This window comes from Dama dama, chromosome 18 (genome assembly GCF_033118175.1).
Source record: "Dama dama isolate Ldn47 chromosome 18, ASM3311817v1, whole genome shotgun sequence".
Taxonomy (NCBI): domain Eukaryota; kingdom Metazoa; phylum Chordata; class Mammalia; order Artiodactyla; family Cervidae; genus Dama; species Dama dama.
In genome coordinates this window covers 105,818,501-105,840,135 of record NC_083698.1, presented here as the reverse complement: position 1 = coordinate 105,840,135, position 21,635 = coordinate 105,818,501, and the positions used below count along the sequence as shown (strand labels likewise).

At 44.1% G+C, this 21,635-nt stretch overlaps 1 protein-coding gene across 1 annotated transcript in view; it reads right to left on the bottom strand.

Annotated features, from left to right (window-relative positions):
• CNTNAP2 (contactin associated protein 2) overlaps positions 1–21,635 on the bottom strand; it is a 2,213,955-nt gene that overhangs the window by 245,517 nt on the left and 1,946,803 nt on the right. Inside the window, exon 18 of the mRNA XM_061165994.1 lies at positions 3,835–4,053. Within this exon, the coding sequence (XP_061021977.1) occupies positions 3,835–4,053 (219 nt within the window). The remainder of the gene's footprint in view (positions 1–3,834; positions 4,054–21,635) is intronic.

Below are 21,635 nucleotides of genomic sequence, written 5' to 3'. Positions count from 1 at the left end.
CTGTGGCCACTGTAGCAGGTGAGCGGAGCGGCTGAAGACTGATTTTGGATATCAAGGGGCATCTAGCCCATGAACTTTACTTCAGGGCTGGCGGGCTGAAGAGATCCCAGGTGAGCATTTGGGATGGGAAGAAACAAGCCAGTTGGAAGCGAGTTCTGTAGGAGGGGGTGAACGTGACACAGTGGAAGGAGAAAGCTAAGGGAATAAAAGGTCAAGGGAAGGGTGGTGAGACATCTCCCAGTTAATGAGTGCTGGCTCTGAGCCGGGTACGCCATGGCGCGCTTAGCATGCACGGGCTCATCTCACCTGACACGCAGGAACTATCTTCCTGTCTGATGGAAATACTGGCTAACTTGTCAGTGGTCTCCGGATGCTAAGTGGCAGAGTTGGGGTTGTTATGAGTGATCACAACTCAGTTATGAAGCTTTCTCAGTTATGTTATGAGTGATTGGCAACTCAGACCTTTTCAAACCACTTCTTAACACATAATCTTAAATGGTTAAAGTTAGAAGAAAGTTTGGAAAGCAGCAAATACACCACCTTGATTGGGTGGAAAAGGAGATTTTTATTAGATGAAAAAGAGGAAAAGTGATAACTCTTGTTATTAGAGCTGAACTGAGAACCGCTTCCGGTTATCTGAATCCCTATTGAATAGTCTTGGGGTAACTGGCTCCAGAATTTCATAGCTGTTGAATTTGTTATTTTCTGAAAACAAGCCCCCTCCCACGTCCCCTGGGGTAGACTTCTATTGCAGAAGATGTTTTTTATACTGGCTCGAAGAGCATTTCTCATACCGGCTCAAACAGCGTGTGTCTTGGTGATGAGACTCACGTCCACATCTCAGATAGCAGGAAATTAGAAACGGGGGCAGGGGACCTTTCTCTTCCTCATCAAGTGAAAGGAACTTGCTGACTCATCACATCAGCACACTTCTGTGAACCTTTTTTCTCTCCAAGGTCAACAGTGGTTTCATAATTGCTAAACTCAAAGAATATTTTCTTAGCCTTATTTCACACATGGCACTTGGTATGATTTGTCAGTAATAAGCAAACCATGTCATGAAACTCTCTCCCCCTGTGACAGCCGCTCTCCTGGCTTTTCCTTGCTTGCTCTTTTCGTCCCTCCTCACTCTTCTTCCTGAGATGCTGTTTTTCTGTCTGTCCCTTACACTTAAGTATTCTGTTGAATTCTGACCTCAGTCCTCTCCTCTGCTCTTTTTATAAGCCGTCTCTGGTCATCTCATTGAAATGAATCAAAATTCTTTCCAAGGCCATAATAAATACTCTCCCTACCTTCTTCATTTTACAATTTTGCTTAGTCTCCAAAAATGTTGGAAATAACTATAGTCAGTAGACAGAAAGAGATAAAAGTAAAATTGGACCTCTGCATCCAAAGTTATCTCAGAAAAATGAGAACCTGGGTCAATTAGGGTCATCTGTTATAATGACAACCAAGTAGAATCTACCCAGCATGCCTGGGATGAGCAGGGTTTAGGAAGAGACTTACATCTACGTGATCTGGCCAAGGGGTATTGATAAGGGGAGATTTGCTCACAGTGTTCAGCAGGAATTTGTGGACCTGGCATTTAATTATATTAATGCATATATGTGGAATTTAGAAAAAACAGTACGGATGAACCTATTTGCAAAGCAGAAATAGAGACACAAACATAGAGAACAAATATATAGACACCACGCAGGGGAAGAGGGTTGGATGAATTGGGAGATTGGGACTGACATATAGATTGTGTTGCCATTTCCTACTCCAAGAGATCTTCCCGATTCAGGGACCAAGCCCTCATCTCTTGTGTCTCCTGCTTGGCAGGTGGATTCTTTACCACTGGGCCACCTGGGAAGCCCGTATATATACACTGCTGCTGCTGCTGCTGCTAAGTCACTATTATGGATAAAATAGATAATTAATGAGAACCAACTATAAAGCACAGGGGTAAAAGAAGACAGAGGTCCAACCTGTTTGTAGGACATATATTAAGTTAACCTTAAAATGCATTCCAATGCTAATAAAAAATGCATTCCAGTACACGGTAGATGCAGACAAATACTGTTTGATTTTGCTTATATAAGGTGCCTAGAACAGTCAAATTCATAGAGTCAGAAAGCACATTGGTAGATGCCAGGGGCTGGGAGTGGGGTGGGGAGGGGGGATGGAGAGTTACTTTAATGGGCACAGAGTTTCAGTTTCGGAGGGTGAAGAGTTCAGAAGATGGATGATGGTGAGAATTGTACAACAATGTGAATGCACTTAGCGCCACTGAACTGTGCAGTTAAATATGGTTAAAATAGTATATTTTATATTATGTGACTTTTACCACAATAAAAAAATTCAAATGGCTTGTTCTCAAGTCAGTCTTACTTCCAGAGCTGACTGACTAAGCTCACACTTTTCCAGTTTACCAATGTTCCACCAAGGAGTGGACACCTACTTTCACCTGTCTTCTTGTGGGTTCTAACATTCTTCAAGCATCCCACCGTAATTATGAATGACACCGTGGGGCCTCCGACCTCCACTGCCTAAGAGCCCCGGTGGCAGGTCACCTCTGCCTTACTGGGTCTGAGACCACCACAGCCGACTGACTTGACCAGCAAACACCCACACACCCAGGGGGGAGGTCTAAGGTGGCATGGCAGCCGCGGAGTCCTTTAAACTTGCTTTCTTTGCAATCAACAGAGGAAGATTAGCAAATTGCCTAAAGTATTAGTATTCTGGAAAATAAAATTTAAGATCTCACTAACCATGGACACAGGTGTTATAGCTTGGAAATAATGTTAGGTTCAGTTAGAAAGTGTCAGAAGCAGAGCCCAGACTGTGGGGCTGGAGCCACTTCCTGCAAAGGGTACTTTACTTTTTGCTCTGGTTGAGTTTCTTCTCGGTGTTGATCTCTTTCCTCTGTGGGAAGATGCTATGTAAGGAGAAGGCTCCATCTCCCTCTGCCTAGAACTCTGAGGCTGGGCAGACAATGGAGTGGATTTTACTTCTCATTTCAAGCAAACCTGAACTTAGGGAGGCCATTACATCACTCCTCCCCTTTTGTCCATCCTTCCTTTTACACAGTTATGAGTGCTCTAAATCATTAAGGAATTGTTGTTGTTCAGTTGCTAAGTCATGTCCAACTCTTTGCGATCCCATGGAATGCAGCAAACCAGGTCTCCCTGTCCCTCACTATCTCCCGGACTTTGCCCAAATTCATGTCTATTGAGTCGGTGATGCCATCCAACCATCTCCTCCTCTGCTGTCCTCTTCTCCTTTTGACTTCAATCTTTCCCGGCTTCAGGGTCTTTTCCAATGAGTCATCTGTTAGCCTCAAGTGGTCAAAGTACTGGAGCTTCAGTTTAGCATCAGTCCTTCCAATGAAAATTCAGGGTTGATCTCCTTTAGGATGGACTGGTTGTATCTCCTTGCAGTCCAAGGGACTCTCAAGAATCTTCTCCAGCACCATACTTTGAAAGCATCAATTCTTCGGTGGCCAGCTTTCTTCATGGTCCAACTCTCACATCCATACACGACTATTGGAAAGATCACAGCTTTGACTCTATGGACTGTAACGACTTCAATGAAGGTCTAAAACTATAAACCTAAAACTGCACAGATCAGGGACCTCAGAGAAACCCTAGCCACCCTATCATCTTGTAGATGAGGACTGTGACTTCCAGAAAGCAGAGTGACACCAGATTGAGGGCTCCTGCGTCCTGTCCCTTGTCTCCCATTGTCTCAGAGGAGCCCACAAGAGGCAAAGGCACTTTTAGAAAAATCTCCATCAGAGCCTCTGTAGGCGGTTCTCCTCTCCCCAAGGTGAGCGGTGTGTCCCTCACTCACCCACAAACAGCTGGCTGTAGAGCTCCAGGCGGGTGTGGCCCTCCGTTGGGGCCTTGCGGACCTGCTGCGGCAGCCGGTCCACCTGCAGGCTGGCCTGCTTGACGTTCCTCTCCGCGGTGACCCGGTGCCACTGGTCATCATTGAGTGGGGTGGGCGACCTCACCACCATCTCCACTGGCCCGTTCCCGACGTCAAATGAAAAGGACACTTCCGTGGCAGCTGGAGGAATGGAAACAGGAGAGCCACATGAGTATTCCCTGCACGCACGCGGGAGTGCCAAGTCGCTCAGTCGTGTCCTTTGTGGCCCCAAGTGCTGTAGCCCACCAGGCTCCTCTGTCCATGGATTTCCCAGGCAAGAATATTGGAGTGGGTTGCCATCCCTTCCTCCAGGGGATCTTCCTGACCTAGGGATCGAAACTGTGTCTCTTGCATTGGCAGGTGGGTTCTTTACCACTAGCGCCACCTGGGCAGCAGTATTCCCTCCCAGATACCAAATAGTTTTAAAGCTTAAGGCTCCCCTGGTGGTTCAGAAGGTAAAGCCTCTGCCTATAATGTGGGAGACCTGGGTTCGATCCCTGGGTGGGAAAGATCCTCTGGAGAAGGAAATGGCAACCCACTCCAGTACTCTTGCCTGGAAAATTCCATGGACGGAGGAGCATGGTAGGCTATAGTCCATGGGGGTGACAAAGAGTCGGACATGACTGAGCGACTTCACTTTCACTTTTTCTAGAGGAAAAACAAAGCAGATAGAGAAAGCAATCTACACCTGTCACTTGCTATTATATACAGTGGTCCAAGGCGAAATTCTTGGAAGAGGGATAAAACATCACTTCACCATTAATGAATTATAACCAAAGGGAGGAAAGTGTGCTTGGATTGGGGGCCAGGTATACATCCCTTTTCTTATTTTACCAAGAAGTTGCCCTCACTGAGTCTTTCCAAATAAAGAAATGAAGCCTAGGACACTTAAGTCTATGTTGAGCTTCTTAGATTTAGTGAGTAGTGGAGTCAGGATCTGAACCAGGCTCGTCAGCTTCCAGAACCTGAGATCTTCCAACTCGACCTACTTTGGGACTCTTCAGTGCCTCCTAGGACGTGACCTGTGGCCTTGGCTGCACTTTAGAGTCATGCGAGTGCTTTACAAAACACACCTGTGTGTGGCTCCATCCCCAGGATTCCCACTCAGCTGGTCTGGGTTAGGTGTTGGTATTTTTCAAAAGCTTCCTGGAAAATATTAATATATATCTAGAGTCGAGAGCTCTTGCTTTGGGGGAATTTGCAAAAATTTATCTCCTTAATCTAGTTGTTGGGCTTCTCTGGGTGGCTCAGATAGTAAAGAATCTGCCTGCAATGCAGGACACCTGAGTTTGACTGAAACAGAGCAAGACCATATGGTCCTTGCCCCCCACCATGTTCTCTGCCAGTGGAAAACTTTAGTCAAAGAATAAGTTTAATCAGAGAAGTTAGAGATGCTGAAACAAAGGAAAACAGTCTAAGGAGACTAAATAATAATAATGTAGTCATTAAGCATAGTCAAGGACCTTTAGTTCTTTCTCAAGGGCTGTAGATATTATTCTGAGCCACATCCTGTGAGCTGTCTTAGAGATACCAAAACCCCAGGTGGAGAAGTTAACTACATGATGGTCAGACTGTACCCAGGACTTGAACTGCCACAGTTCTGAGAATTGACTGCAAAGAAATGGGAACAAGTGCACCCCAGAACTGAAGATTAACTGTACCTAAAAAGGCATGAGTTTGAGTAAACTCTGGGAGTTGGTGATGGACAGGGAGGCCTGGCGTGCTGCAATTCATGGGGTCGCAAAGAGTTGGACATGACTGAGCGACTGAACTGAACTGAACTGAGAACAACCAAGATGATGCTAGTCAGACCACTGATGACCAACTGAAGATGATGTTAGAGATGACTGTGCTGTTTCTGCATGTAACCCCACCTCCCAATTCTGTCTGTAAAAGCTCTCACCCCTTCGTGCTGTGGTGGGGGCGGAAGTCAGCCTTTGGGCAGATGTCTGCTACCCTACCCGCCTTGTTGCCAGCATCTGAAATAAAGCAAACTTGCCTTTCCACCAACCTGGCCTGTTTACTGGCTTATGAGCGGCAGGCAGCCAGACCAACCCCCAACACATACTTTTTTGGTAACGAGATCTCTGGGTTGGGAAGGTCCCCTGGAGGAGGGCATGGCAACCCACTCCAGTGTTCTTGCCTGGAGAATCCCTGGAAAGAGGAGCCTGGAGGGCTACAGTCCATGGGGTTGCAAAGAGTCAGACATGACTGAGCTACTAATGCTTTCACTTTCAATCTAATCTTTAAAGTTCCTCCAGAGAGTCTGGGAGCTGGGAACTGTACAGGCAGTGAGGCTGACCCGCCTCTCTTCCTGACCCCTGGGGCTGTGCCCAGGGCAGCGTGGGTCCTGCCGAAGACCCCCTTCCGGAATCACCTGCTGCACACCTTGAACACTCGCCATCTGGGATGCCGGGTCCTTCTCATAACTTCCCCTCCGGCACTGACCACAAATCATTCTTTTTATTTTCCTAGGTCTGCTCCCAGTCAACCTCCTTGATTAAATCACCCTCCAACAATGGAAAAATGGGTTAGGAGGGTGCACTGGTAACTTCAATTGTTAGTAGCTTTCTTACTTCACATGTTAGGTTTTAAATTCCTCAGTGACCACTGAGTGCTTTATAAACACGTTTTTTTAAACATTTTTTTTCCCTGCCATTGGCAGGAAAGGCAGAGTGATGGAAAGGCGGCATGTGGGTCCCAGCTCCTCAGCTTGGCGAATGCTTTCTGACAGAACAGATTCCCCACATCACTGGAGGGCCTAACTTTGCTTAGAAAGTGATTTGGTGCCTCTATCTATCAATAAAGCCTCTGACGAATCGCCAAGCGGTTTAATTAAATATCTGTCATTTTTTCTCCTCCAGGCTAATGAAAAATTCAGCTGCTTTGCACTGGTACCATGTCAAGATGATGTTGCAAGCAATCAAACTTCTAATTTAAAAACCGCAGTGGGCCAGATTCCCTTGGGACCTAGACTGTTCACCACCCCTGGGTCAGGCCCCTCTGAGGAGGCATTTACTCTATTGAGCTCCAGGGACATTAGACACAGAACTCAGTGTAATCAACCTCATTGTACCAGGGAATTTGGCTCCTTTATGTCATTAGAAAGGGGACTTTAATTTTAACACCCATGGTGATGCCAAATGGGTGTTGGTGACATTTCTTCTCTGAATTAGGGGCTCCTGCCTTCCGGGGTCACTGGAGGGACCTTCACTAAGGTTTCTATGCAAGTTATGATGAGAATGCAGGTCAACGATCACGAGACTCACGGACGGAATGATCTTTCCCTGAATTTCTGGCGTGAGTCGATGGGAAAAATGTAACCTCAGGTTTTAAGATTGAATTTGTTCTGTTCTTGCAGTGCTGTGTTTTAGCAGATGCATTTTTTAAATGTAAGTTGTCAGAATAGCCAGAGAACAAGGCTTTCCGAGCTAAGTAGGAAAGATGGTTTCATTTCAAAAGGCATCAGCAGCCATCAGGGAAATACAATGTAGGGATAAATTGAGTTGAGCCCTAAGGTTTGACTTGGAGGGACTGATGCTGCTCTAATTTTCTCCACTCCTTTCCTCCTGCTATGATGGGTTTTTGTTCAGGTCTTTAAGTTGTTACCATTAGGAGAAACCCTGAGGACCACAGCTACCAGGAAATTACCTCTGCTTCCCTCTCTGCTTGTCACACTGGATCCCCTGTTTCTGCCTCTGGACCACGGTCTTCTTAACATCAACACTTCCCTCTAGAGAAGGAGAGAAGGTTCCCAGGAGCCCACTATAGCTTAGTCCCCTCTCCCCAACTGGGCGCAGTAAGAGGGACTCTGAGAATAGTCCTGGTTGTTCAGTTGCTCAGTCGTGTCTGACTCTTTGTGACCCCATGGACTGCAGCACGCCAGGCTTCCCTGTCTTTTACCATCTCCTGGAGTTTGCTCAAACTCATGTCCATTGAGTGGATGATGCAATCCAACCATCTCATCCTCGGTCAACCCTGTCTCCTCCTGCCCTCAATCTCTCCCAGCATCAGGGTCTTCTCCAATGAGTCAGCTTTTCACATTCAGCTTCAGCATCAGTCCTTCCAATGAATATTCAGGATTGATTTTCCTTACGATCGACTGGCTTCATCTCCTTGCAGTCCAAAGGACTCTTAAGAATCTTCTCCAGCACTACAATTTGAAAGCATCAATTCTTCTGTGCTCAGCCTTCCTTATAGTCCAGTTCTCACATCCGTGCATGACTAGTGGAAAAACTGAGAACAGATCCTCCTCAAAGAGCCTCCATCCAGGCTTCATTGAAGAAACATTGGCGGTTTCAGCCCATCCCACTTCCCTGCGGTGCTTCCTGAGGAAGGGGCCGCAAGACCCCACGTGAGAGTGAAGGAAAGGGTTCCTTCGTCTGTCATTCAGCATCAGCTTCCCTGACACTGCCTTTGAGAAATCCCATCTCCCTACCGAACGACAAGTGTGTTTTAAAAGCTTCGAAAGTTCATTTTGCGGCTGATTGCTCTTGGTCTTCTGGGTGAGAGGAGCTGACATTTTAAAAAAGATAATTACAGAGACAGTCAGCCAGTGAATGAAAGGGAGACAGCATAAAGGACACCATGGCCAACGACACCATCCTCACTTAACGTGTGTCTCTAGTTGGAGACTGAAGGGTTGCCCTGTTTCTGCCCATGGAAAAGGGATTTCTGACATCTTGAAACTATTCTTATTTCCAGAAATAAGTATTTGAGAGTTGGGTGTTTCTAGGGAGGCTCTTTGGAAAGAACACTGCAGCAAACATGCATGGTTGCCTTTCTGTTGGTGTCAGAAAAACTGGGGAGCAACTTGCTTCCAAGCTCACAAGTTGGCCTGCCATCATTTTGTAGATGCGGACGGAAGACAGGGAGCTGGGTCAGAGGCAAAGCGCTGTATTCCTCACGGGGCAGCAGGTAACACGAGCGTCCGTCTGCCTTGGTTTCTCTGGGCCCCTGATCCCGTGGGGGCCACGTGGAGCAGTCCAGAGGGGGGTGTTGCTCAGGTAGCCGGTGCACTCTGACCTCAGGAAACCCCTAAGTTTTAGAGGGGCTGCTGGCAAGTCTGCTTACTGTTTGCCCTGGGAAGAGACATTAGCTTTATTAACCCGGTCAGGAAATAAATCTACCTTCTGTTCTGGAGGAAGACAGTCATCTTCCAAGACTGTTACACCCACATCCTTTCAAAGGTATGGACAAAGCTGACAATGCCTCTTGTTCAGAAGACAAGCAGAAATGGGAGAGACCCACGGAGAATTCTGCCTGACACTTAGCCGTTCCCCTACCCTCTTCCTCATGAGCCGACCTGATTTTGCCCAGGAAGCTATGTGCTTCCACACAACTCTGAGCTTCACGTATGGATGGCCCTACCCCAGGCCCAGCGGGTGAATCGGGATTTTTCTAAGTCAAACACTAGAGTGCTGTGATCCTTGCCAGTAACCCACTTAAGATGGGACCTTTCATTTCCTCTGGCCAATAAGACAGGAGGGGGGAGCCTTTAGAAGACAAATCTATCAGTTCATAAGAGCAGAGAGAGTCATCCATTTTCACTCCTTGATCTTGGGTGGATATGTGGTTCACAGTTGGTGGGGCTACCTTGCAAACCTCCTGAGAAACACACTGAGAACAGGGAGGGAAACAGGATGAAGCTTGGGCTTAGGTGACGTTGTTCAGTCCCTAAGGTATTCCTGGAGCCCCTCAAGGCTTCTTATGTGAGATATCCATTATTGCTAAAGCCATCTGTGTTGCAGCTGAAAGCATCTTGACTGATACAGAGAATGGTTTAGCAATCAGTATTTATGAGGTCCAGTCTTCACTCTGCCTTCTCACCTTTTTCAGTTCAGTTCAGTCGCTCAGTTGTGTCCGACTCTTTGCGCCCCATGAATCACAGCACACCAGGCCTCCTTGTCCATCACAAGCTCCTGGAGTTTACTCAAACTCATGCCCATTGAGTCGGTGATGCCATCCGGCCATCTCATCCTCTGTCGTCCCCTCCTCCTCCTGCCCCCAATCCCTCCCAGCATCAGGGTCTTTTCCAATGAGTCAACTCTTTGCATGCGGTGTCCAAAGTATTGGAGTTTCAGCTTCAGCATCAGTCCTTCCAATGAACACCCAGGAGTGATCTCCTTTAGGATGGACTGGTTGGATCTCCTTGCAGTCCAAGGGACTCTCAAGAGTCTTCTCCAACACCATAGTTCAGAAGCATCAATTTTTCGGTGCTCAGCTTTCTTCACAGTCCAACTCTCACGTCCATACATGACCACTGGGAAACCATAGCCTTGACCAGACAGACCTTTGTTGGCAAAGTAATGTCTCTGCTTTTTAACATGCTATCTGGATTCAGTCTATTGGTGTCTGAAAGGGGAATTACATCTATAGTTTCCCAAGAGTTTCTGTGTCCAAAACGTGTTTGAAAACATATTGACAAGCTCTAAGTTCCCTTTGAATGTGAACATTCTATGATCTAATTTCCAAGAGATTCTAAGAGAAACAATGAAATAGAGTTGATCTTACTGATAAGTGAAAGTTGCTCAGTCGTCTCCAACTCTTTGCAACCCCGTAGACTGTACCCAGCCAGGCTCCTCTCTCCATGGAATTCTCCAGGCAAGAATACTGGAGTGGGTAGCTGTTCCCTTCTCCAGGGTATTTTCCCAATCCAAGGTTTGAACCCAGGTCTCCTGCACAGATTCTTTGCTGTCTGAACCGCCAGGGAAGCCCAAGAATACTGGAGGGGGTAGCCTATCCCTTCTCCGGCGGGTCTTCCTGACCCAGGAATTGAATCAGGGTTTCTTGAATTGCAGGTGGCTTCTTTACCAGCTGAGCTACAAGGGAAGCCCTGGTAATCTTACTGGTAGTTATACGTATTGGAATGCTACAGGGAGAAAAGAGAGATGCTGAAAAAGAAATGCACAAGGTGGTGTATGGGCATTAGAAACAAGCATAGATGGCAGAAAGTGTCTTTGATCACATCTGGATCATGACTGCATTTGAGTGACAAAGTAGCGAATGGGGCAAAACCATGAGCGGCTCTTGGTGTTAACAGAGACTTGTCTCCCCTCCCCGTCTTCAAGTATAATTCCAGCAGGTGGCACTATTTGCTCTCATTCTAACTCACCACGCGTTTTTCTCAAACAAATCACTCCAGGCTTAATGTATTGAGAGACGAATTTAACAACTGTCCAGAAGAGGAGACTTTTGGACTCTGGGTTCTGCCAGCAGGTGATGTAACCTTCAGACACATTAGACTCAAAGTGTTATTGGGAAGCAGCAGAAAAAATTGGTCACTCAGTACAGAATGGGTAAAAAGACCAGGGAAGGTACACAAAGTCAGCATGCTGAGAAGACTGGCCAGCACGGTTACAATTCTAGTGACGATTTCTTTCCCTTCTAAAGTGAACTTCAAGGATGACTAGCTTCTCAAGGGCTATTCTGCACCAGATCTCATTGGATCCATGTAACAAAACTGGTAACAGGCAGAGCGGACATGTTAGCCTCACTCTGTGAGTGGAGTATGTTATAAATATAGTTTCTGCTTTCTTTTTCCTTTCCACGAAGGAAGGGCTATGTGTCCCTTAGGAGGCAAACTAATTTAGGCAAGAGAAGAGGGTATGAGAAGGCGCAGGGAGGCTGAAATGAGGTCCCCGTGGGGATCAGAGAGGTGAGGAAGAGATGATCATCAGAGAGGTGATCAGAGAGGATCAGAGAGGAGGAAGAACTAAAGAGAACACGGGTGCTCCGTCCAAGGCCAGGTGCCCCACTGCACACTGGCTGCCATTCTTTCCTGCCTGCTCCAGGACATCTCTCCGGCAACTCCCCACTCCCCGTACAGCCTCTATCATTTGTCCTCTACTGGATCATTCCACATGAACATACCAACACGCCTCTCATGCTAACAGCCGGCACCACCACTATACAACCCTTCTCTCATCCTTCCATCCCATTCCTTTGTTCCGTGTTGTTTCCAAATTCCTTGAAAGAACTGCCTCTGTGCTCTCCGTCTGTGTCTGCTCCTGTTAGTCTTTCTGCAACCCCATGACTTAAGGCTTTCTCCTTTATTACTCCGTGACAGTGCTCTCCTCTCAGCTTCTAAACACTTACTGGCCCCTTGACCCAATAACTCTACGGCTGTTTTTCCACCCCTCTGTGTATAGCCCGAATTTTAGAAATTCTTCCCTAAACATTCTATGTTAAATAGCATCTCCCCCACTCACATCCCATCCTTTAGCTGCCTTTCCCCCTTTATCCTAACTTTTTGGATCGACATAGCATGTATCTGCATCTGGCACAATATATATGTGCTCTTGGCCTCATGAAAGCAGAGAAGCTATTTTCCGTTTTGTTCCTTTTTTGCTCATAGCCTAGAACAATGCTGGACACAGGGTAAGCACTGGACAGTTTATGAATGGAGAGCAACACTCTTGCCATTCAATAACAATTAGGTAGTTACTCTGAAAAAAAGAACTCCCTGCATTTTCCTAAGGCAAACCATAACTTAACACACTAGCATATATAAAGGAATGTCATGTTATAATTCTATAAGCATCTTCCCTGGGATCATACAGTAACATGATGTATATTTCTCAGTCTAGGAACTTGATACATGAGTCACATCTGTTTGAAACATAGTGTGCCAAAAGTTGTTCCCAAGCATGTGATGTTTGGGGAACAAAGACACAGCTAAGATAAACTGTCATGGAGCCAGTAGCAGAGTTTTCATTCATTTCCACATCTTGTGCTATTTTCACTCTACCGTTAGGAACAAGGACCTGGGATCATAATTACGTTTTTCAAATTTTGGCCTCCATAAGAAACTGCTAAAGAAAAGAAACATGCCTAATGAATATTTCAAGGCTCCTCTCACTTAATAGGCTGGGGTGGGGCTGTGTGTGTGTGTGTGTGTGTTCAGGCACTTCAGTCATGTCCGATACTTTCTGACTCCATGGACTGTAGCCTGCCAGGCTCCCCTGTCCATGGGGATTCTCCAGGCAAGAATACCGGAGTGGGTTGCCATTCCCTTCTCCAGGGGATCTTCCTGACTCAGGGATGAAACCCATATCTCTGATGTTTTCTGCGTTGGCAGCTGGATTTGTAATTTACCACTAGCGTCACCTGGGAGTCTGTGGTTTGCTAATGCCAGGTGACTCTGATGCAGGTGGTCCTGGAATACTACTTTCAACACTAGGGTTGCCAAGTTTGATTCCAGTAGGCAGGTCCTAGGAATCTTTTGCTTCCTTGTCATCAAGAGATTTTCAAACTGTATAGTAAAGACTTTAAATTTGTCCAAGGAGGGGTCTGGACTTTGCCCTTGGCTTTAGGCAGATAGTAATTTTGCCCAAGGAGGGGGTCTGGATTTGCCCTTGGCTTCAGGCGGATAGTATCTAAAGCCTTGGAGTGTTATGCCTGGTGGGGTGCCCCTGTCTGCCTGGGGGCCTCGGGTCATGCCAGGTAGCCTAACAATGTGATTTGGGTAATGGCTGGCCTTACCACACAGTATCTGGGGTGAGGACCTTGCCAGATAGTATTTAGGGTGGAGGCTGACCACTCCAGATAGACCAATGATGTGATGATGGGGGATTGGATCACACAGTTCCATCCCTGGAGGGGCTGGAGACTGAGGTTGGCCATGTGGGCAGTGGACCATTCCTGGGTAACGGAGCCTGAACAGAGACTCTGAACACCGATGCTCAGGGAAGCTGCCCTGGTCGGCAGTACCCCATGCATACTGGCGCAACCAATTCCGGGAAAGGAAAGTGTGCATGACTCCACAGGAAAAGCACACCTCGGGGCTCGGCCCCTGGGGCTTCTCCTGGTCTGTGCCCTCTGTGCTCTTTCTCTTGCCTGACTCTAATCGAGTCTTTCCCTGTAATAACCGTACACATGAGCTGAGCAGATTTCAGTGAGTTCTGTGAGTCCTTCTAAAGAATCATTGAATCTGAGCCTGGTTTGGGAGACCCCCTGAACTTGTAGTGGTGTCAGAAGTGTGTGCAGTTTTGTGTGTGCTGTGGTCCTTCCAACTCGGCAGTTTGTCCAATTCTCTGGGAAAATTATCACTTCAGTTTTGAAGCATATAATCCAATCCATCAGTGTTAAGGCTGACAGATGTCCAAGAGTGAAGTCCAACTTCCAAGCTTACCTTCACTGCCTACATAAGGAAGTTGAGTCTGTAAGATGTTCACATCCAGTTATAACTAACCATTGAGCTTCTATTTTTCTAACTGTGCTGTACTGGTTTTCATATCATGCAGGAAATAAACCCTACTAATCTTTACGAGAGTCTTAGTTTGTGAGTATGGAAATTTCTAGAGCCAAATATGCATATTCACACCCAAAATCTCAGTGTTAAACACATCTGAACATGAACACTGGCAAGGAAAAAAATTATTTGAAGTCTTTTGGAAATTCTTCAAGGAAATGCCTGGAGCTTAAGAATCAATGCGCTGAACTAATTTTTAAACCTCTGGTATCTTGATAACCTCCTGAGTATGAGAGATCTTTCTCTTTATGTATTTTGGCCTTTAAGCCTTTTATTATGGTTAAAAAATAACTTCACAAACAAAGGCATCCGTAGAGAAAAGGAAACAGAAGGGAGTTACCACTGGCCATGCAAAAACAGAGAGCAGTCTTTAAAATGCAAAGCCTTTCTAATTTTAGCTTTCTCCATGCATTTAACTAACTTCTGAGGATAACTTCTTGAATATTAATGGACCTATATGATATAAAAAGGAAAAAGACAAAAAGCTTTCCAAAAGGACATGTGGCTTGAAACAGCCCCTATCCTCAGTAAGGGACATGTAGTCAGGGTTTAAATACCCCCATGTTTGGAATCAGCAGGGACTTGTCTACTGGGCAGAGAGTGCCAGTTTGGAAGGATAAATGGAAGTCCCAGATGGTGATGGTGGGGAGAGAATATTTGTGATGAAAGGAAATGTAGAAGCTGCAGGAGAGAAACCACAAAACTGGATGCCTGAGGATTCTCCAGAGATGGAGAGGAGAGTGGATCAAAGAGGGGATGGATGTCAAAGAAGCTTCTCTCTTGATCAAGATCAAGTTGTGAAGCAAAATGGGAACCATTCAATGGAGAAAATGTGCTTTCGTGGAGGACCAGGGGTGATTTATGGGGCTGGTTTCAGGTGATGTCCGAGAGAGTAGGTTTACTGAGATATTTGGTGATGGAGAGTTCAAAAGGAATGGAATGTGGGATTTGATGGCCAACAAAGGTAATACAACCGGATGCAAAAACAGCTTGAATCAGAAAGAAGTTCACAGGTGTTAACATGGACCAAGCTGAAGCTTATAAGGAGATACCATACCAGTCAATTAATCAATTATAATTTATAAATGACTGAGCTATGATGACTATGTTTATGTGGACACATCATGTTGTTGTGCAGTCACTCAGTCATGTCCAACTCTTTGTAACCTCATGAACTGCAACAAACCAGGCTTCTCTGTCCTTCACTATCTCCTGGGGTTTGCTCAAACTCAAGTCCATTGAATCAGTGATGCCATCCAACCATCTTATCCTCTGTCATCCCCTTCTCCTCCTGCCCTCAATCCTTCCCAGCATCAGGGTCTTTTCCAATGAGTTGACTCTTCACATCAGGTGGTCAAAGTATTAGAGCTTGAGCTTCAGCATCAGTCTTTCCAATGAATATTCAGGGTTGATTTCCTTTAGGATGGACTGGTTTGATCTTCCTGTCCAAGGGACTCTCAGAGTCTTCTTCAACACCACAGTTTGAAAGCATCAGTTCTTTGGCACTCAGCCTTCTTTATGGTCCAACTCTCACATCCATACATGACTACTGGAAAAATCATAGGTTTGACTATACGAATCATTGTTGGCAAAGTGATGTCTCTGCTTTTTAATATTCTGTCTAGGTTTGTCATAACTTTTCTTCCAAGGAGCAAGGACACACCATGAGTAAACGCCAAAGGCAGAAAGGTCAAAGGGGAGAAGGATGAGGCTTTGCAAGGTGCATGCCTGTTGATGAGAGCTGTGAACAAGCCTATCAGATGGAAAACAGACTGTTTCCTGGTTGCCATGGGCTGAGTTCCAGCCCAGACTATAGGTCACACCACGGACACTGTTTCTGTCTCTCTGTTCTACAACAAATTGTTTCCTATCGAGCAGATTCTTTCAATGCCAACTTGGTATGACTTCAGACAAGACTTCTCTAATGAGGGGGAAAAATGCCACATGAAGATTCTATATTCTACATGCTATAAACTCAGAATGCAAAACAGAGATTTATTCTGTTTTCCATGACAACACCAGATGCACTTCAATTACAGTCTTTGGAGTATTAGGCAAGTAATGGAGAAAAAGTGAAACCATGTCAAGGGGTCAGCAGAGAGAGATGAGAGGAGGGGAGATTCACTTTCTTTCTACATAACAACTTTCTTAAAATGTGAAAGTCTTCTGTAAATGTGCCTCGGAATCTTTGTGAAAGATCTAAATTATCTGAAAGGTTTTTCTCTAGCTACAATTACTTACATTGGTTCTTATCTTCTATTTAGTAATGAATATTAGAAATGAGGAATCTTGTTGAATATTAAAAATATAGTATCTTAGAATCTCAAGGTTGAGAGCATCCTAGGAGAAATGCCCAATTAACATTGTAGAAGAGTCAATAGACCCCTGAGGTCATGTATTTCCACCTCTGAAAAATGATAGGACATCACAGTATCGCCTGTGGTTGGGCCAACCAGTTTCTACCTGAACAAAGGATCCCATGAAAGTGGATAATGTTAAATAACAAAAGTGAGTCACCATCAGCCTCTTCCTTTTCTCTTATTTATGGTCATAATAGCTAAAAAGACAACTTTCTTGATCAGCCTCCATAAACAAATATTTTGCCTCCCTAAAGACTGTACATATAAAACATGTGAGAACATTTTTAAGGGCCAATTTGTACAAAGTTCAGACAAGCATGTTTACTTTTCTCTTGATTTGATTAAGGAATGGATCATTATGTCTCAAGAGCTCCTTTATGAGAGAAGAGTTGTGGGTGGGTTTGATCTACTTGCCAGCCTCTGCCCCAGATGGTCTGAAAACAGAGTGAGTGGATGCAAGAGCCTTGAGAATAGGTCTTCCTTTAGGAGGGATGCCCTGCAGTGTACATCCTTGTGTGGCTTTCCTGAATGAGGTCTTCCACTTCCATCATTCCAGCCTGCCCTGATGCTGTGCTGGGAATGTGAGCAAGACTGAAATAGCAACAAGGTACCACCTACTCTAGGTATGCACTGGTATGATGGTTTGAGAATTAGTAATAGGAAGCCAGTAGATCATATTGTCTTCTCAAAGTGAAGCCCAACAATAGAGGATAATCAGCTAAAGGGAGCAATAGGCAATTGAGGCACCATATTCCCCAGTTCTTTTTTTTAAGCCTTGCCCCCATTTGTTGATGTAGTAATCTTAATTGTCATCTCCTGACGCTGATATGACCAGATGTAAGAGGCTGATGGACCATAAAACAAAGCCCTGAAGATCTCAGATAAACACCCCACCAGCCAATAAGAATGTTTTTGTGTTATGTTCTATAGGAGGTATAACAAAACCAAAGCTTTCTTGTTTTGTTTTGTAAATATAAAATTATGGTCAAAATTATACATGCTCTCTTGGGAGTTCTGATAATCTCTGCCCTCAGGTGAAAAAACAATCACAGTGGCAGAGTTTAAAAAAACAAATGACGTGGAGTTGATGTGTGGCAAAAACCATCACAATACTGTAAAGTTATTATCCTCTAATTAAATAAATTAATTAAAAAAAAACAGCAACAGGGTCCTACTGTATAGCATAGGAAACTATATTCAATATCTTGTAATAAATTATAACAGAAAAAAAGGACATGGACATGTGTTTCTAAAATGCTGTTACTTGAAACAAATATGTTACAAACAGTATGTACTATTATGATCATCTTTTTGTAAAAAATTATATATAAGCACATAGAAAAATGTGTGGAAATGTGGATACCAAAAAAGTGGTGTTACATATGTCAGAATTTGAGAGTATAGTTGATTTTGTGGGGTTATTCTTTTTGCTTCTCTGGATTTTTAAATCATTCAACAGTAAACAAACACTGTGTAATTTTTAAAAACTACAATCTGATCATTTTTCACAGTTTTTGCCAAGGTTGGTGACATTTCAAGCTACTCTATTCTATAATTTTAGCCAGTATTTAATCAGAGAGATTAATCAAAATGCAAAGAATGAAATTTCATTTAAATATAGACAATTAGAGGGAATTTAAAACTAGATTGAAACATTCTTCCTTACTTCTTTCCTACTCTTAAGAGATCTGAGAAGATTCTTTAAAAAAGAGAGTGGTCAAACTGTACCATTAAATAATTTCAAACAAGATGTGAGGTTTTTTTCCATATTAAAAATGGCCCAAATAATAAGGGCATGCTATTTCTCAAAGAAGAATCCTCACAGGTCTGGAGTGCCAGCATGTTCAGATGTTTAAACTAATGCCTACAGGAGTCAGAATGCAAGAAGAGCACATTCAGTGTTATAATTACACTTGACAGATATACACTGTTTCTATTATTCATTGGCTCTGGTTGCACTTACCCAGAAAGACCCTGTAGAATACTAAATATCAACCCTCTTCATGAGAAGTCATTTGGCATTCTCCACAGTTCTCAGCAGAGGAATCAAATTCAGAGATGCATAAAACCAAATCTGATCATTTTAATACTATTCACAAAGGCAAGTAAAACGAATAATTTCCTAAGAGGCTTTAGGTCCATCCAGCGAGGCTTCTTTTGTCTAACTCTTAACATGGCTATGCGGGAGGGTCATTACTTTAACGAGAAGTGTCTTCTAACCAGTTACTGGGTTTTCGCTATTTTCTTTTAGTTCCTCAAATGCTCCATGATCTTTCTGTATATCTGCTTACTCTCTGGAAAAAATGCCTTTATCACATTTATTTGCCTGTCACCCGTCAAGGCAAATCAAATGTTGCATCTTCTGGAAACCTACCGCGATGTCTTTAGATAAGGTGAAAGCTTACTCCTTCCCAGGCCATAGTGCCTGTGACTGCTAACTGCTCATGAAACATTTGTCTTCTCCTTCCCATGAGACCCCCGAAAAACTGCCATGAATCTGGGAGCTGCATTTCCTGGACAAGGAGGTGGAACCACGTGCCTAGTTACCACCAACAGAATGACAACAAAAGGAGTGTGTGTGTGTCTCTTCTGGACCAGTGTGGGTATGAAGAAAGAATTCTTCTCCAGTCCCTTCCTCTCTCTGCCAACTGGTTTAGAAACACCCAGGCTCTAGAATCACAGCACAAAAGGAGCCTTCACTGTGTGGAAGGACTTCATGGAACAAAGCCTGCAGATGGCACTGCCGTAAAGTCACGGAAACACGGGGTTTTATTTGTTACAGCAGTTTAACTTAGTCTTAGGAATATCTCTTATTCCTAAGTCTCTTATGACCTTATCACATGTGAAATATTCATTCATCAGATTAAAAACTATAACCAAAGGAACTTCTCAGACCACTGAAATTTTGATGGGATGAAAGGCGTTGTATGGTCTTATTCTAGTTCTATTTCAGAACACTGCCATAGTTTAAAAATATATGTGTTGTAATATGATATTTGAATGAATTCATGGAATTCTCTAATTCATAACATGGGCTTCCCTGATGGCTCAGCAGTAAAGAATCTGCCTGCAATACAGGAGACGCAGCAGACGTGGGTTCGATCCCTGGGTCAGAAAGATCCCCTGGAGGAGGACATGGCAACCCACTCCAGTATTCTTGCCTGGAGAATCCCTTGGACAGAGGAACCTGATGGGCTACAGTCCACAGGGTCACAAAGATTCTGACATGACTGAGTGACTTAGCATGCGCGCGCACACACACACAGACACAGTTCATAAAACTATGACATTTTAGAGCAAAGAGAATTGTCTGGGAGCCATATGGAGGTTTTAGATTGTGTGTGCTTAGGATGTCTGAGTCACCTCCTTACTAAACCCACCAAACCGAGCTCCCAAAGACTGGAGAGGTATAGCTGTGTCTTGACTACTCTAAAGGTGAACAAAACCTTTTCCTACTTTGAGAAGTTTGCCCAGGACAAGCTCAACATTCATCAATAGGGGAAAAAGTTCCCTTTGCTCCTCAACCCTTCTATTCTAAACTGAATGGACTCTGCATCCCAGAACTCCTAAGATGGCAAATGCAGCTCTATTTTAAGCCGCTCTTGAAACTCAGACAAACAACAAAGCTCCTTACAGTCAGCAGTGGCATATAAGTGCCATTTACAATATTAAACCTATAGGAAGATGTATTCCACGTTCTGAATAACAGGTCAGAAACTCCTATAACACAGTCCCTCTGTAAGTCGGAAAGTACCTAAAGTATTCTTTTTTTAAAAAAGCATATCATAGAGATAGAAATGAGTCTTTCCTAAAGTATTTAAGAAAAATATATTCCATCTGTGATCCTAGTCCTCTATCAGATTTCATCTAAGCCTTTATATTTCTCTCCATTCTCCTCAAAGTTCCTATCTTGATTGCTGTTAAACATCACCTTAAAATTTGAGCAAAATGTGTCTTGGAGGAGGTAAGTCCCTGAACTCTTCATTTGTAAAACACTGCTTTTGTAAGGTTTCCAGCTGACATCCAGTTGGCCAACGTTTTGTCATGCGGCTTTAATTTAGGTTTGTGTGATGACACGTAAGAGCCTAGAGTTGTTGTGCTTACAGTTGCCTTTGGCCCTTGAGGTTTTTCTGGTTTTGAGCTGTCTCCAGTAATCTTCCCCAGTCACTCAATATATTTAAATGAAGCTCTACTCCCTGGCTTATTGCATATCCTTTCTTGCAACTGGCTTTGAATTAATTGGTCCCACGTGTCGTCCTTAGTTGGATCAATTCTCCAGTGTTTGTAACAAGCAGTAACTGACATTGGCACCAACCCTTCCCTCTCGAAGCATTTGGTTTTCTTTTCTTTTCTTTCTTTCTTTCCTTTTTTTTTTTTTTTTTTTTTACAAAATATCAAGCCTTCAGAGACACTGGTAGCATCTAGAAAGGCAGATGTAAGGTCTCTAACCTCCTTACAACTCCACACACACATTTCTGCTTCTCTCACTAATCCGCGTGTCTGTTACTGTCAGGATAACACACTTTTTCTCCCAGCTCTGTCCCAGGTCAGGATGCATGAATCCTAGCTTCTTTAGTTTCTTCTCCTCTTAGGATGTCTGCTGTCTTCCAGCTGCCCACAGGCAGGTTGATTCTAGACGCTGGTTATTCTGACACTTTAACATGCCATCTCTTTGAAGGGAAAGGTTTTGTGGACTATCACACACTATAAATAATGTAGAAAACATTTGCATCAAAGGGAATGAGACAGAAGAGAAATTCAACTTGCAAAAAATCTCTAAGAAACGTCAGCACTTCCCTAAAGAAATGACATACAGCACATTTCTTCAGACAAACACTAAGTGAAGATGCTCTCTAATGAGGATGCCTATTATTTTCCAGGCAATGCACCAAATTAATTGTCTTATAGAAATGTCGCTTTTTTTTTAAAGGAAAATGAAAGACTTCTTTTTTATGTATATTTACACTTTAAATTAGGGTATAGTAAAAACATCTTTTGTGTGGGCAGGATTTCAGTAGGGAGGTTGTCTTCTAGATGCCTCTGGAGTGTGGAGAGAGAAGGGCAGGAACAGAAACTTTGAAGGAACAGGTGACTATATCTGGCTTAGAGGC